This window comes from Muscardinus avellanarius (assembly GCF_963383645.1).
Source record: "Muscardinus avellanarius genome assembly, chromosome: 5".
Classification (NCBI taxonomy): Eukaryota; Metazoa; Chordata; class Mammalia; order Rodentia; family Gliridae; genus Muscardinus; species Muscardinus avellanarius.
The window spans coordinates 90140789-90156335 of NC_137790.1; the positions used below are offsets into that span (position 1 = coordinate 90140789).

The 15547-nt window shown below is 44.1% G+C and overlaps 1 protein-coding gene across 4 annotated transcripts in view; it reads left to right on the plus strand.

The window, feature by feature from the left end:
* KLHL6 (kelch like family member 6) overlaps positions 1-15547 on the plus strand; it is a gene marked incomplete at both ends in the record, with an annotated part of 65584 nt that overhangs the window by 17774 nt on the left and 32263 nt on the right. For all 4 annotated transcript variants that reach the window (XM_080695470.1, XM_080695469.1, XM_080695472.1 and 1 more), the window contains one exon: positions 13492-13657. In XM_080695470.1, coding sequence (XP_080551596.1) covers positions 13492-13657 — 166 coding nt within the window. The remainder of the gene's footprint in view (positions 1-13491; positions 13658-15547) is intronic.

Consider the following 15547-nt stretch of genomic DNA (forward strand, 5'->3'; position numbering starts at 1 on the left):
CAGCAGATTGGCATATAATGTTGTCCAAAGGTCAAGTAATAGTTACCAGATTCAAAAGATCCTGTGTCATGTTGGGTAAGCTTGGGCTTATAGAGGACTTTACAGCAAGGACATTTTGGTGTTGGGGAGTTTTGGGAGGGGCCCAGTGAATATTTCCTGGAAAGGAGAGTTGGTAGATATTACACACACACACACACACACACACACACACACACACACACACACGACAGAAGAGATTATAGATTAGGGAGAGTTAGGAAAGTATCATGTGACCGCAGCATCCTTGACTCAGGAGAGCAGGCTGGGTTGAGGGGAGATGCCTATTGCATTTGCAGGTGAATCTGGAGATGGAGGGGAAAAGCATTCTTAGTAACTGCTATGAAAGTCCTCATTCCTCCCACATTTCCTCATGGACCACCAAGATTGACAGGCCTTCAGCTGAGGCACACTGGATCATGTTACCTCTCTTGAGGTACAAATACCTGGATGGGAGGGAATGCAAAATACTAAGATTTTACTCCTAGGGTGTTTAATGGGTTTAAGAAAGTTTTATTAGTTTATCCATTTATATTTATCCAAAGGACACAGATTTATTAAGTGCCTAGCTACTCTAGGCCAGGCACAAGGTATACATAAATAATGAGCTATGGTTCCTGCCTAAGCAGGAAGACCAATCTAGTTAGGGATAGAGAAGAATAAGTCAGCGTTTATGAAAGAGGAGAAATTGAATTTTAAAAAGCTCTGTGTCTGGGAGGACCAGCCAGAACAGAAACCCTTTCTTTGGGGAGGCTGCAGCCCACAGTAGAGTGCAAGGCTTGGCAGGTGTAGTGGGCCATGGACTGTAGCCTGACTCAGGCTCGGCCCTTGTACTCCTGAATAGCCCAACCTGCTGGCTTCACAGCTGCTCTCCATCAGAGCTCCTGCCTTCTCCGCTTTACTTCTGGCTTCTCTATCAAAGCTCAGGGAACAGAACTGGCTGTACAGATTGTGCTGTGGCAGCTGGCAAAGGTAGCAACCCCAAATATACATATGGCCACTGTTGCTCTGCCACAGTAGGGACCGCTTTGACTGGGGCATCTCAACATTTGAATACCTTGGGCCAAAGACTGGAACCAGTGCCACTTTGCAAATTTCCAAGTGGTTGGAATCAGGGAGTGCTCAGATAAATCTCTAAGCAGAGGCTGGTCCTTGGTTTCTGGATAATGACACAGCAGTCACCGGGAAGCCACCATGGGGTCCTGGAGGGGTAGAATGGAAAATGTTTAGAAAAAGAAGTACAGTGTCACCTCAGGGTGACAGCCTGTCAGGATGTGACAGCAGACAGTATGCACAAATGCTGACCCTACTCCTGGCCCAATGAGGAAGTGAGAATCTGAGCAGAGCTCTCAGAAGAGGGTGTGTGTGATGTGGTATTTGATTAGGGGAAGCCAGGTTTTATCTCCACCAAAGAGATGGAACAAGTACAAGATCAGAAGCAAATTAAAGCAGAGAATAACCACTGTGCCCTATAACATAAAATCTCAGGTAGGAGGGCTCAGGATAAACATCAGTGGGCCTGGGGTTCCAATTCAGAGGATCACTAGATAATGCAGTTCCACTCAACCATAGCAAGATTACTCAGGAGCTCATTGTTATTTACTCTCATAGTTGTTACAGGGGAAAAAATGTGGGTTTGGAGTACTGGTGTAGTGTAGGTATCTCAGTCTCTATTCTCACTGCTGCAATGCCAAACAACTGACCACACAACTTTGCTCACAGTTTTTGGAGATTTCAGTGTTCAGTTTATGTCAGGCTGGGTCTGTGGAACTCAGGGCATAGCAGCAGAGGGAGAGCACAAGGCTCTGCAGTCACATCACAGAGGCTGGAAGAAAGGAAGCAAGGGGGTTCAGAGACAGAAGCACAGCCACTAAGGTCACACCCAGGGGCCCACCCTCTCCAGCCACACTCACTGCCTAGGTTACCACACAGTAAATCCACTGCACTGAATTTATCTATTGATGAGGTTATAATCCTCATGACTTAATTACATCAACTCTGACCATGAATACATGAGCTCTTCAGGGGACATTCTGTAACCATAACAGTAGGAAATATACTCAGCCTAATTGAAGTATAGGACCACACTGTATGTATATATAGGCTTCTTTCTACCCATCTGTCCATCTCTCCATTCATCCACCTATCTGTCCAACCACTGGTCTTTCCAATAACTATTAAAAGTGTCTATTGTGAACCAGTGGTTAAGAATTGAGAGAGATAAAATCTGACCCCTTTCTCTCAGGTGCTTACAAATCTAATAGAGAAGACATTAAAACTAGATCCAGTAGGCTGGGTGTGGTGGCACATGCTTGTAATTCCAGTGCTTGGGAGGCTTAGACAGGAGGATTGCACAGGTTCAAAGCCAGCCTCAGCTACTTAGTGAGGCTCTCAGAAACTTAGTGAGACCCTGTTTCCAAATAAAGTATAAAATAGGTCTGGGAGTATACCCCGGAGGTAGAATGCCCCTGGGTTCTATCCCCAATCACACACACACACACACACACACACACACACACACACCAAAAACCAACCAAACAAACAAACTAGAGCCAGTAGAGTATATCTAGAGAGGCCTGTCTGGAGCCCCAGAGTGTTGAGTGAACAAAGGTGTGTATTGGAAACTGTTGGTTTCCAATCCGGCGTAGCTGCACCATGGGCTGGGAAAGGCCATGCGCAGTCCACACTGTGAAGGGCCTGGTATGACAAGGTGCAGAGTACTTGAGACGCACTTTATCTAGGCACTTTATCTATTTTGTAATCTTCATTGAGCATTTGCTGTTCAAGATTTCTCTTGTCCAGTTGTATCAGTCAGGACTCTACATTGCAAGACATTCAGCTTAAATTGGCTCAAGAATAAAGGGGAAAAAAGAATTTGTTCAAGTAATTTTAGAAAATTTTAGAATCTTTGTTTTGGGCATAGTTGGATCCTTGTGTTCAAATCGATATCATCAGAACTCGTTTTCTTTCTTGTGTTCTCTGTCCTCTGCTTTTCTCAGGAGGAGTCTTCATGGAGACAAGGAGGTCAACAGGATCTCTGAGATTTCATTTATGACAATTCAGCAGTCCTGTGGGAAGGTAGCTTCCCTCTCTCAGTACTTTGAGAAAAAGTTCTGGAATAAGCTCTGCTTGCATCAGCTTTGTCCTGTGTCTGTCTCTAAACAGTTACTGTGGCATGGACAATATAACACGTGGCTTGGACTATATTTACCCTAAGAGGTAGTGCATGTTCCATCCAAACAGTGCAGACTGCATGGGAGGAGGGGTGGTTCCCAACGGGAATACCTACTGAAAAGTATAGGAATGACACTGGGCAGGCAAAACAAGTACTGTCCATTAGATCTTTGTGGCTGAATCATCGCTAAAGCCTGACCACAAGCATTGTTATGAGTGATGTTCTCTCCAGCATGATCTTGCAGGACAGAACAAGCCCTTCTTTTTGTCTTAAACTTAGATGAAGTGAGTTATGGGTTGCTGAGATACCAACAATGATCTAGTGGGGCTTGGAGGGCTCTGGTTGCATGGTAGCAGGTTCTAATTCTCCAAAGGGGCCAAGTGCAGTGTCCTGAGGAGCAGTGAACCTGTACAGAGAGCTTGGCAGGCAGAGGTTCTTTCAGAGTCTGATGCTTCGCATCAGTTGTGGGGAGCTCTGGGCTTCCAGCTCCTCTGTCAGTTTGGGACAAATACTCAGCCTGTGTCTGGAGTTAGTGGAAAGAGAGAAGGCCATGGACTTCCAAATGTTTCTCCAAAGGTGTACGAGTCAGTTTTCCATTACTATAGCAAAATAACCTGAGGTTGAGTACTTTAAAATGAAGTTTCTTAGCTGGGTATGGTGGTGCATGCCTGTAATCCCAGTACTTGGGAGACCGAGACAGGAGAATTGCAGGATTGAGAACAGTCTCAGCAACCTGGCAAGACTCTGTTTCCAAATTAAAAAAAATTATAAAAAGGCCTTGGAGTGGATCTTAGAGGTAAAATGCCCCTGGGTTCAATCCCAAGTGCTCCCCCTCCCCAAAGCTTCTTTAGCTCACAGTTGTGAAGGTTTAAATACACAGTGCTAGCATTGGCTTGGCTCTGATGAGGGCCTGCTTGGCTGTGTCATGTGGTGGGTGGCCTCATGGTGGGCGTGCATGTGAGAGGGAGAGATCACATAGTGAGACTGGAAGCCAGAAAGTGACTAGAGAGGGGCCAGTCTTGCTCTTCTGTAATCCTCTGTGAGAAGTAACCAGTGTCTCATGAGAACTGTATTGATTTCCTCTGGAGGCAGCACCCCCAGCCACCCAACCACTTTGTGACAGGTTCTACGTCTTAAAGGTCCTGCCACTTCATCACCCCACCCTGAGGACCAGGCTTCCCACACATGAACCCTTGGGGGACAAACCACATCTGAACTGTAGTAGAAGGTATTCCTATCGGTGTGTTAGATCTGTGTGTATGCAAAATACAAAAACAAAATGACACACTACTACTATGAGTAGGGTTTGGGTGTGAATCCTTTTTTCAGCCCTCCTGTTTCCAATGAATTGTGCTACTCGAATATAAGCCATAGTGTACTTTCTGTGTATCTAAGCTAGAAAAAGCCATAAGAGGCCAAGACTAAGGCTGCTTTCGTCTGAGCCTTCCAATCTAGGAAAAAGAGGGGGTTACTTCCCCTTCCTCCATTTGGGAAGTAGCCCTGGACTTCTTGGGATCTAGGAGGGCTGAATCTCAGAAGATAAAAAGGAGAATCTACAGCATGGGAGAACTTCTGTGGGACATGTCTGCTCTAACCAGTTGTCTTCTTGGTCTTGATCTTTATTCAGTCTCCTTCTCAGGTGTGAGCCAAGGTGGGCTGTGTTGGGGCCTGGGGGTGTCCTCTTTCTAGGGCAGTGTTTCTTAGTTTGCAGATGAATTTTGAGTGGGAGCTAAGGGAGCCTAATAAGATGCATCTCGCTAACCTCACTGCCAGAGACTTTAAGTCAGGGGGCCTGGGGTGGTGGGATTTGGGATTCTGCATTCTTAACAAGCAAGCAAAGGATCCTGAGGCTGCTGGGCCAGGGATCATACCCTGTGGCCCACTCCTGGGGCTGCTGTGTCTGGGGCTGAGGATATCAGCAGGACTCCAGGGTTGGGAGAGGGTCTACATGACGGGTCTGAGGGGAAGCCTGAATTCAGAAACGGGGATGAGGTGAATGGGTACGTGCCTTCCTTGGTTACAACTGGCTCAGGAAATAGCAGTTGGAAGGTTTCAGCACCTGGAGCTATGGGTTGCTGGGTTGTTGGGGACATGGAGTGAAGGTCATGCCACATGAAGTGACATTTGCCTCTGCTCACTCTCTGCTCTTTTTGCAATGGAAACCCCTTTGATTGGCTATATTAGTTCATGTCCAATACTCCTTTCTTAACAATGGTGTTCATTGTACAGCACCTGATGATGAGTTTTAAAAATTATTTTCACTGATCAATTATCCATGGACACTTGTGTTTTTTACTAAAATTGTACTCACTTTGAGACTAATGTTAAAGCCACTCTGATGCAGAATATCTCAGTGAAGCAGAGGAGTTAGCTCTTGGTATAAATGAGAATGGTGACCAGATCAAAGCCAGAAAAGAAAAAGGGGGAAGTCAGGAGTGAAACTGGTGGAAGATAGGACAGGTGATGGGTGAGTCTTTGTTTACAGGGTTGGAATGGGCATTCAGGTACAAGAGGCAGAGAGTTCAGAGATGTGGTGGTCTGGTGCGGGAGGTGAGCATTGGGCTGGGCAAAAACTTCAGAGTTGATAAAGTTTAGGAACTACAGTTACCCAAAGAACTCATCAAAGTAATAAGTTTAATGCTCAAGTGCAGATGTGTCCTCTTCAAATTAAAGGCCTTGGACTTGGGAGTGTGACAGGAGTGCCTTAGAGGGGGTAGAAGATACATGAGGCAGGACTCCTCACACTCATCCTCTAGGGAATGCATGATAATTCTTAAAAATTTTTAATTCTTTTGGCTGAGTGTTGGGGTGCACGCCTGTAATCCCACTACTTGGGAGGTTGAGACAGGAAGATCTCAGGTTCAAAACCAGTCTTAGCAACTTAATGAGACCCTTAGCAACATAGTGAGACCCTATTTAAAAATAAAAAAATAAAATAGGCCTTGGGTGTAGACTGGAGGTGTAGATTGGCAGTAGAATGCCCTGGAGTTCAATTTCATACACACACACACACACACACACACACACACACACACACACACACGTAAGGTAGTTTTTATGAGTGCAGTGTAGTTAAGCATCATAGTGAGACTTAAAGTGATACAAACGTGTGTGCACACAGCACTTGGTGTAATTTGCTAATTGGAGTGGCAGATTCCTGGTAAAAGCAAACGCAAAAGAGTAGGAACACCCTGGTTTAAATGCACTTTAACCTTATGATATTTTCAATTTACAATGGATTTATCAGGACATAATCCCATCCTAAGTTAAGGGGCATCGGTACATGGCTTTAATAAAATTTACCTTTCACTAATCTTTTTTTTTTTTTTTTGGTGATGGTGGTACTGAGGTTTCTGGAAGCCCTTCTACCTCTGGGCTACACTCCAAGACCTATTTTTTAAAATATTTTTTAAATTTGGAAACAGGGTCTCTTAAGCCAGTGATGCTGGCTCCGAACCAGCGTGATCCTCCTGTCTCCGCCTCCCAAGCGTGGGGATTACAAGCGTGCGCCACCACGCCCAGCCTGGAACCACCTTTCACTAATCTTAAAATCACATATGCTGGGTGTGGTGGCGCACACTTGTAATCCCAGCATTTGGGAGGCTGAGACAGGAGGATCATGATTTGCACCCAGCCTCAGCTACTACTTAGTGAGACCCTTTGCAACTCAATGAGACCCTGTTTCAAGATAAAGAATAAAAAATAGGGCTGGGGGTGTAGCTCGGAGGTAAAATGCTCCTGGGTTCCATTCCTAGTACTTCCAAAAAAAAAAAAAAAATCACATATAAGGTAAAGTAGTGTTTCTAAATTTGGTGTTGAGGTGTCTCCAGAGTTATGTGAAGCTTCTTTTGACATAATAACTGTTGCCCACCCCACTTGCCAAAAGACCTGTTTTCCACCTGTTTGTACACATGGCATCCATGTGGTGACTGAGAAAATTAGGGTCTGAGCGACCCCCATACCTGAGTGTAGGATTTCTGGGCCTGTGTTGTTTAATAGTAGCAGCCTCTAGACACAGGTGGCTACCAGACATTCAAATTGTGGCTAGTCTCAACTGAGATGTCCTTTAAGGTACAATGTACACAAGGGATTTTACAGCCTTATTATTAAAAAAAATAAGGTAAATTATCTTGTTGGTAATTTCAAAATATTTCTTACATGGAAAAATGACAATATTTTAGGTATCTATTAGGTTAAGAAAAAAGCATATACATACATACATAATGTACTAGGATTGCATTCAGGGGCATTCTATCTCTGAACTATACCTCCATTCCTTTAAAAAAAATTTTAAAATTTGAAACAGAGTCTTGCTAAGTTTCTAAGCACCTCGCTAAGTTGCAGAGGCTGACCTAACCTGCAGTCCTCCAGTCTCGGCCTCCCAAGTATTGGGATTGCAGGTGTGTGCCACCACGCCCGGCTAGTAAAATGTATTTTTAAATTGATTTTCATGTTTATTTTTATTATTAAAAGTGTGGTGACTTAAAATAACTCAAAGACAAAAAATAGTAAGGGTGGTGAAAAAAGATGTCAAATTACACACGTGGTTCTTGTTCTGTATCTATTGGGCAGCATGGCTCAAGAGACTCCAACACAGGGACGTTCCAAGGAAAGGACCTGAGCTGAGGAGAAACTGCATGGTTGTTGTGAGGGTGGAGTTTTTATAAAATTAGGAGACAGCGAGGAGAGACCTACGTGACATCACTTTTAAAGGCACATGGTTGTGTTTCTGCAGACAGCTCCCTGCTGTCCAAGAGGATTTATGGCTGAAAGTGCCTCGTAAACAGGTCACCTGCCCAAATGACATCATTGCTTGTCTGCTTCCAGGCTGGGATTTATTAATTTTGCAGGCCCTGGAATTTGCAGTTGTTATTCCTTTTATATTGTCAAAGTCTTGTGAGGAGAAAGATGCCAGCTGAGGGAAGACAGAAGAGAGGAGAGAAAGCAGGGGTTGGAGGGTTATCATCCATCAAAGCAAGGAGGACAGAGGAAGACCAGAGGGGAGATCTCACTGGCTAAAACAAAAGGTTCAAGAAGTCAGCAAGTTGAGGATTCTCTCTGCTCTCTGCCCTCTCCCCTCTCTCTCTCCCTTCTCCCCTCTCCCCTCTCCCTTCTCCCCTCTCCCTTCTCCCCTCTCCCCTCTCTTCTCTCTCCTCTCTCTCTGGAAGCCACCATGAGCTACCTTTGCTTTGCAGATTAGGAAAAAGGAATGGATTTTTTCCAGAGGTAAATAGGAGGTGTGGGAAAGGAAGGAGTCAAGGGTATAATCCTTTCTGTGTTCAGATGGAAGTTCCAGTTTGGGGAATTACATTCCATCACCAGGGCTGCACCTGGGACCTTCCAATGTTAAAGACTTGGCTGGGCCATAACTGCTTTCCAGGCAATATTCATGTGTCTGAGGCTTAGAAAGTCTATGACAAAGGGTTGGAGAAGACCCCTAGGAAAGGCTCTGGCATTGTCACAAGCCTTTCAGCTCTGTTTGGACACAATTCTTGACTGCAGTGACACCCATCACTAGCAAACTAAAGTGAGAATGTACCTGTTAAAAATGTCCTTTTTGAGTCCTGCTTTTACTTATCACCCTCCAGGGGCCTCCCATTGTCCACTGGATAAAAACCCAATGCCCTACCTATCTCCATTGTCCTCCTCCACAGTCAGGACCCAGGTTACCTTTCCATACTGCCTTCTTAGCATCTTTCAAATCCCCAGCTGAATCACCTATAGAATCTCTTAACTTAAAATGGAGTTGTTTCTCTTGCAATAACATGGCTGACTGGGAGCTATAACTCACCACCACTGCCCAGCATTGTATAGAGCACTGTGCTATGTAACACTAGAAAGACTGAAACTCAAAATTCAAAGAGTGATTTCTTTTCTTTTCTTTCTTTTTTTTTTTTTTTCCAATACTGGGGATGGAACCCAGGGGGTTTCTACCTCTGAGCCACATTCCCAGCCCTATTTTTTTTATTCTTTATTTTGAAACAGGGTCTCACTGAGTTGCAAAGGGCCTCACTAAGTAGCTGAAGCTGTCTTTGAACTGTGATCCTCTGGTCTCAGCCTCCCAAAAGCTGGGATTAAAAGTGTGTACCACCATGCCCAGCTCTCGAAGAGTGGTTTCTACTGAATGCATATTGCTTTTACACTATCATAAAGTTGAAAAATCCTAAGTCAAATTTTTGTAAGCTGGGGACTGTCTGTCCCCACTAGCTCCTCCATGTGCTCTTCACTCTTGCATTTTTATGCCTCCTCCACTCATGGTGTTTATTACCTAGAAATCCTATTTGCAACCTTCACAGAGCAAAAATGTCTTCCTCCAGGAGTAGCCACTCTTGGCCTCCATAGCACTTTGGAATCTTTAATGGCTCTTGTAGGCTATTATTTGTGTGTATATATTTAGATAATATTTACATGAGTCTTTGGAACTAGATTGTGAACAACTAGGGGTTGGGGTTGATAGAGTCCATCAGTATTAGCTTGTACTTCTATAATAAAATACCACAGACTAGGTGGCTTAAACAATAGAAATTTATTTTCTTATAGTTCTGGAATCTGGAAATCCAGAATCAAGTTGCCAGAATAGTTTGGTTTTGGATGAGAACTCTATTCCTGGCTTGCAAATGGTCATCTCTCACTATGCCCTCATGTGGTCTTTCTTTGGTGTATGAGGGGAGAGAGAGAGAGAGAAGGGAGAGAGAGATATCTTTTTTCCTCTTATACAAATACCAATTCTATCTGTTTAAGATGTCATGTTTATGACTTTGTTTATCCTTAATTACTTCCTAAAAGCCCTCTCTCCAAATATTGTCACAATGGCAGTTAGGACTTCAACATGTCTATTTTGGGAGGGACCTAAATCAGTCCATGACATCCCACATTAGGCCCCTCGAAGTCATGTGCTTTTGTGTGTGTGTGTGTGTGTGTGTGTGTGTGTGTGTGTGTGGTACTGGGGGTTAAATCCATGGGCGTTCTACCTACAAGCTACACCCCCAGCCCTATTTTCCATTCTTTATTTTGAAACAGGGTCTCACGGAGTCGCAAAGGGCCTCACTAAGTAGCTAAGGCTGTCCACGAACTGCAATCCTCCCATCTCAGCCTCCCAAATGCTGAAATTACAAGTGTGTGCCACCACGCCCAGCTTTCATGTGCTTTTTATATACAAAATACATCCAGTATATCCCTGTAGTCCCAAAAGTTAATTTGTTCCAGTGTTAACTCCAAAGACTCATGTAAATATCTAAATCAGATATGGTGAGAATTTATGTGTAATTTATCCTGAGACAAAATTTTTTTCCAGTGTGAATCTATGAAGCCAGACAAGTAATGTGCTTTCTAGTACAATAGTGAGACAAGATAACATTCCTGATCTGAAAGGGAGAAGTAAAAAAAAAAAAAAAAAGAAGAAGAAGGAAATGATGATGGTTCCAGAAAGAGCTCCAAACCTAGAAAGGTGAATTCATGGGGTTTTAAGGATTGAGAATAGTCCTCTCTGGCAGGATGCTCTGCCCCCCAGACTCAATGAGGTGGCAACAGCACGCCTATGGCTGTGACCAGGAATCCTGCCCCAAGGCTTCTGGTAGAGGCTGCCCCACTTATTGAACTTCAGTGGTGGTCTCGGTGACCTCTGAATAGCAATCAGGGTAATTTTTATCTCTTGAGAGATAAGGCATATTCATAGTTGAGTACCTCCATTTTCCTTCCTATTCTGTCAAATCCAAGTTCGATAGCTTTCTTTCATTTTTTCTGTCTCCATCCTTTTAGTTCAAACTTGTAGTGTTTCTGTTCATATAATCCCATAAGCATTTTGTCATCCCAGATCATTTCATCAAAATAAATGTTCCCTTCAGGGCATGCTTTCTCATTACTTGCAATATGAGTATTTATTGTCTTGGGCAATATTCTCACTGCTAGACTCAATATTCCTGACCACACACAGTTTAGATGAAGAAAGATTTCTTTGCTCACAGTTTTTGGAGGTCTAGAGGTACAGTCCATGTGAGGCCAGGTTTGTGGAGCTCAGGGTGACAGGAAGAGAAGGAAGGGGAGCACTAGGCCCCACCCCTATTCCAGTATCTTACATATAAAGTGAGTGTTGTGTAAGTGCATGGTGAGTTGAAGGGAATGAATTCCAGAACCTCCAAGGAGTTATTTTTATAGGTGTTACTGTCTTAGCTTGTGGAATTTCTAGGGTTTGACACCCATTGAAAGGGCAAGAGAGTGAAGAGTTTTTTGTAGAAATGAGACTGAAGAAATTATTTCAGTTACAGCTATGAAGAATTAGACTCATGGGGTAAGAATGTTATGAGGCTGTTTTTCATTTTCAAGAAAACTTTCATATAGTTCATAATACTAACAATAATTCTAATCATCTAGACTTGCTTAAAAACATTTATAACAAGAATTGTAACTGGTGTAACTGACAAACTTGCCTCTCTTATGCATGTAAGCCACCTGAAATGGCAGCGAGGCTATTGTGGTGGGCATTTCTAGCCTTATTCATAGATTGTGTTTATGTTCCACCCATGTTTTTCTGTTGTCTTCCCTCCTACTTTAAACTTATGCAATCTGCCATATTTCTGATACCCTTTAAATGTACTGAATTCCAGAAGTCTTTTTAGGTACACGGTAAGGTTTAAATGCACTTAATTTATTTGTTCATTTATTTTTTGAGGTACTGGGGATTGAACCCAGAGGCATTCTGCCTCAAAGCTACACCCTCAGCCCTATTTTGTTCTTTATTTTGAAACAGGGTCTCCCTAAGTTATGGAGGGTCTTACAAGTTGCTGAGGCTGGCCATGAACCTGTGATCCTCCTGTCTCAGCCTTGGAAGTACTGGAGTTACAAGTATGCACCACCACACCTGGCTAAAATGTAGTGTGTGTGTGTGTGTGTGTGTGTGTGTGTGTGTGTGTGTGTGTTATTGAGGATGGAACTCAGGGTCATTGCACCTCTGAGCTACACCCCCAGCCCTATTTTTTAGTCTTTTTAGCTTTGAAACAGGGTCTCACTGAGTTGCGAAGGGCCTCACTAAGTAGGCGAAGCTGTCCGCAAACTGCAATCCTCTGGTCTCAGCCTCCCGAATGCCGGAATTACAAGCGTGTGCTACCACGCCTGGCTCTAAAATGCATTTTTAAAATAAATAAGTTTAGCTGGGCGTGGTGGTGTGTGGTGGTGCATGCTTGTAATCCCAGCATTTGGGAAGTTGAGACAGGAGGATCGTGGTTCGCGGACAGCATTAGCTACTTAGGGAGGCCCTTTACAAATCAGTAAGACCCTGTTTCAAAAAATAAAGAATAAAAAATAGAGCTGGACGTGTAGCTCGGAGGTACAATGTCCCTGGGTTCCATCCCTAGTGCTGCAAAATAAGTAAGTAATTAAGTAAATAAATTGCTCATAAATAAATAAATTGCCCTGAGAAAGACTAACTGTTCAAGTGTCAAAGTCTAAGAAGAATGATGAGTTCATATATTGGCCTGACAGGGGTGTGAAGAAAATCTCTCTATCTCTCCTTAACTATTAGCTAATGAGCTAATCCTTGATAATAAACTAAAAATAGACCTTAAAATCTCCATTGCAGAAGAAAAAACTGAATTTCATGGAAATTAAATAATCTATCCAGCTTTTGAGTTGGTGAGACTGGGATTAAATTCTGGTTTGTTTATGCTAAAACTAACATCCTTTCAAACCTGCTTCTAAGATAGATGCTAAAGATCCAAAATCTAGTCCTGGGGAGGGACCGAAGGCATAGGGCGAGTACAGAGTAATGGCCTTGAGAAGTTAAGGCCTGGGGTGGGGGAATTCAAGACTCCCAGCTGCAACTGGGAATCCATGAGCAAATATCCAACTTCTGGGGTAAGAGGCAGCTGCAGGAGCCACTTGCACTGCTAGAGGAAATTTGGGTCCCTGGTAGCAGAGCTAGGATGCAGAGCCTAGCTCTAGGCCAAGGAGAACTGGGACAAGAACTGAGAACTGAGTTAGAAATGCTGTTGTGCTGGGCATTGAGAAGGAAAGGACAAATGAGGCTTTGAAATCCCACAATGCCCTCAAATTGGTCAAAGGATCCCCAGCACTTTGAGCCCATAAAATAGATCTGGGACTGGTCTTGGTGATTCCAGCTGGCATCAGCAGAGCAGGACAGTTCAGTAAGCACTGAGTGAGTGTCTGGCGTGTGGTGGATGCTGAAGAAGCCAAGCAATCACCCCCTCCAGGGGACCCCAATGTTCCAGAAAGACAGCCTAGAATCAGGAGTTCTGGTGGGATTCACACTTATGTCTCTCTTCCAGAGCCATGTTCTGCAATGACTTAAAGGAAAAGTATGAGAAGAGGATCATCATTAAAGGGGTGGATGCTGAGACCATGCACATGCTCCTGGACTACACGTATACCAGCAAGGCGCTGATCACCAAGCAGAACGTCCAGAGGGTCCTGGAAGCTGCCAACCTCTTCCAGGTGTGTAAACAAATGGGCTCAGGCACATCTGAGCAGGTGAAAAGCAGCAAGTCCCCAGAGACCTGCCTGGACTGGCTCCTGGGCCTGAGATGGACATACACACACACACACACACACATACATACATACACACACACATACATACACACACACACACACACACACACACACACACACAGCTGGACCTGTGCTTACTTGAAAATCAGATGCCCATTTGGAACTTTTTATGAGCGATGGTGACATGGGCATTAATTCCTTCCTCTGATAAAGTCAGGGCAGCTGGGTGCTTAGAACTTACACTTGGTCTCTGACTCAGACACAATGACTACAACCAGCCACAGACTAACTGGAGCCAGGGCTGCAGCCAGACCTCATATATATATATATAACTTGTGGTTCTCAGCCCAACCTGGGCTGGTGATGACTTCCATGTTGTAAGAGTAGGGAAAGTTAGGCTGCACAGAGGATGACTGACAAGGATACAGTTTGAACCCTGGGCTTTCTGAGTCCAGGCTCCCATGTTTGCCACCATACCATGCAGTTTCTCCAACAGCGAGGTCTAAGCTCAGGCTGAAGCAGGATCTTGTGTGGTCAGCGCAAGACTGAAGGAAGGTCACTGGGAAGTAAGGGGTAGTATAGACGATGAAGCTGAGGACCCTCGGATGAAGTTTAATTTATTTTTAAAGTTTAGTTTTAATACATTTGTTTCCTTTCAGTAGTATTTGCTTCAATTTGGTTATAATAATTGTGTTTATCTTCATAAAATAATTAGACCCATAGATGATGTCAACTGCACCCTTATTTATAACAGGGGTCCATCCCAAGTTACCCTCTTTGCCCAAGACTTAAAATATTATCCCATCAAGTCTGGTTCTGCTGGGTTGAGGCAGAGACTTCTTGCCTGGCTGTTGAGACTTCTGAGAAATAAAGCCCAGGGATAGCCTAGCTTGTTCCCGGGAGCCAGGGACAAGCATCGGCTTTTGTGTATGGTTTGGGACTGTTAGCAGTTGAGGGGAACAGAAAGCCAAAGCTTGGGGAGTGTGAGGTCCAGGGTCCAAGACCATCAACAGTGGCACTGATTTTGCTGATGCTGGGGTCAGAACAAAATTTATGAGGTCTGGTGAAATTGGAAAGAAGTTGAAAATTAACCACGAGACAGCTCTGATTAATTCTGAGCAATAGGTTGCTGCAGGTTTAGCCAGTTTTGTTGACTCCGTTTTCCCAGGGAATCTTAAAGGTACAGAACGCGTTACCTCTGTCAGGTCTGCTGGTGCCTTCCCCGGTGATGTCTCCAGGTCAGTTAACGCTCCCATTCCCACCTCCTCACCTTCTCTGTGCTCGCCTGCCTACGCCTGCAGCCTCGTGGACTGGCAGGAAAACATCACTGTATGGAGGAAGGAGCTCAGCAACTTCACGTGCAGTGTCCCCACCTCATCCCCTCCTGCCCACTACTCCAACCATCTAAGTCCAGGGAAACCCTTCCTGTTCGCAGGGGTCTCTAGCTAGTTCAGGTTTTATGTTTGCTTCTTTTTGTTCCTCCTGAACTTTCCTGAAAAGAAAAGTATCCTGTTCTGTACTACTTGGAGCAGAATCATTCCATTCACAGCTATTCAGTCAAGCCACGACTACCACTGTCATCTACATGCTAATGTCCTTTTACGGGGACCAGTCTAAAGATAGACAGGTAACACTGATAGTAGTAATAGTAACAGCTTTCTTGCCTCAAGTGTAGTATCTGACACCAAGGTAGATACTGGATGAAGACAGATTTTGAGTATTTCCCATGTGCCTTGAGTGATAAAACTGTAACTAGTAGTCAGGTCTCCCATCTTTTCCATTAGCTGAAAGCAGGTCCTATAATATAGGCTAAAGAGATGTATTTTTTTAAAA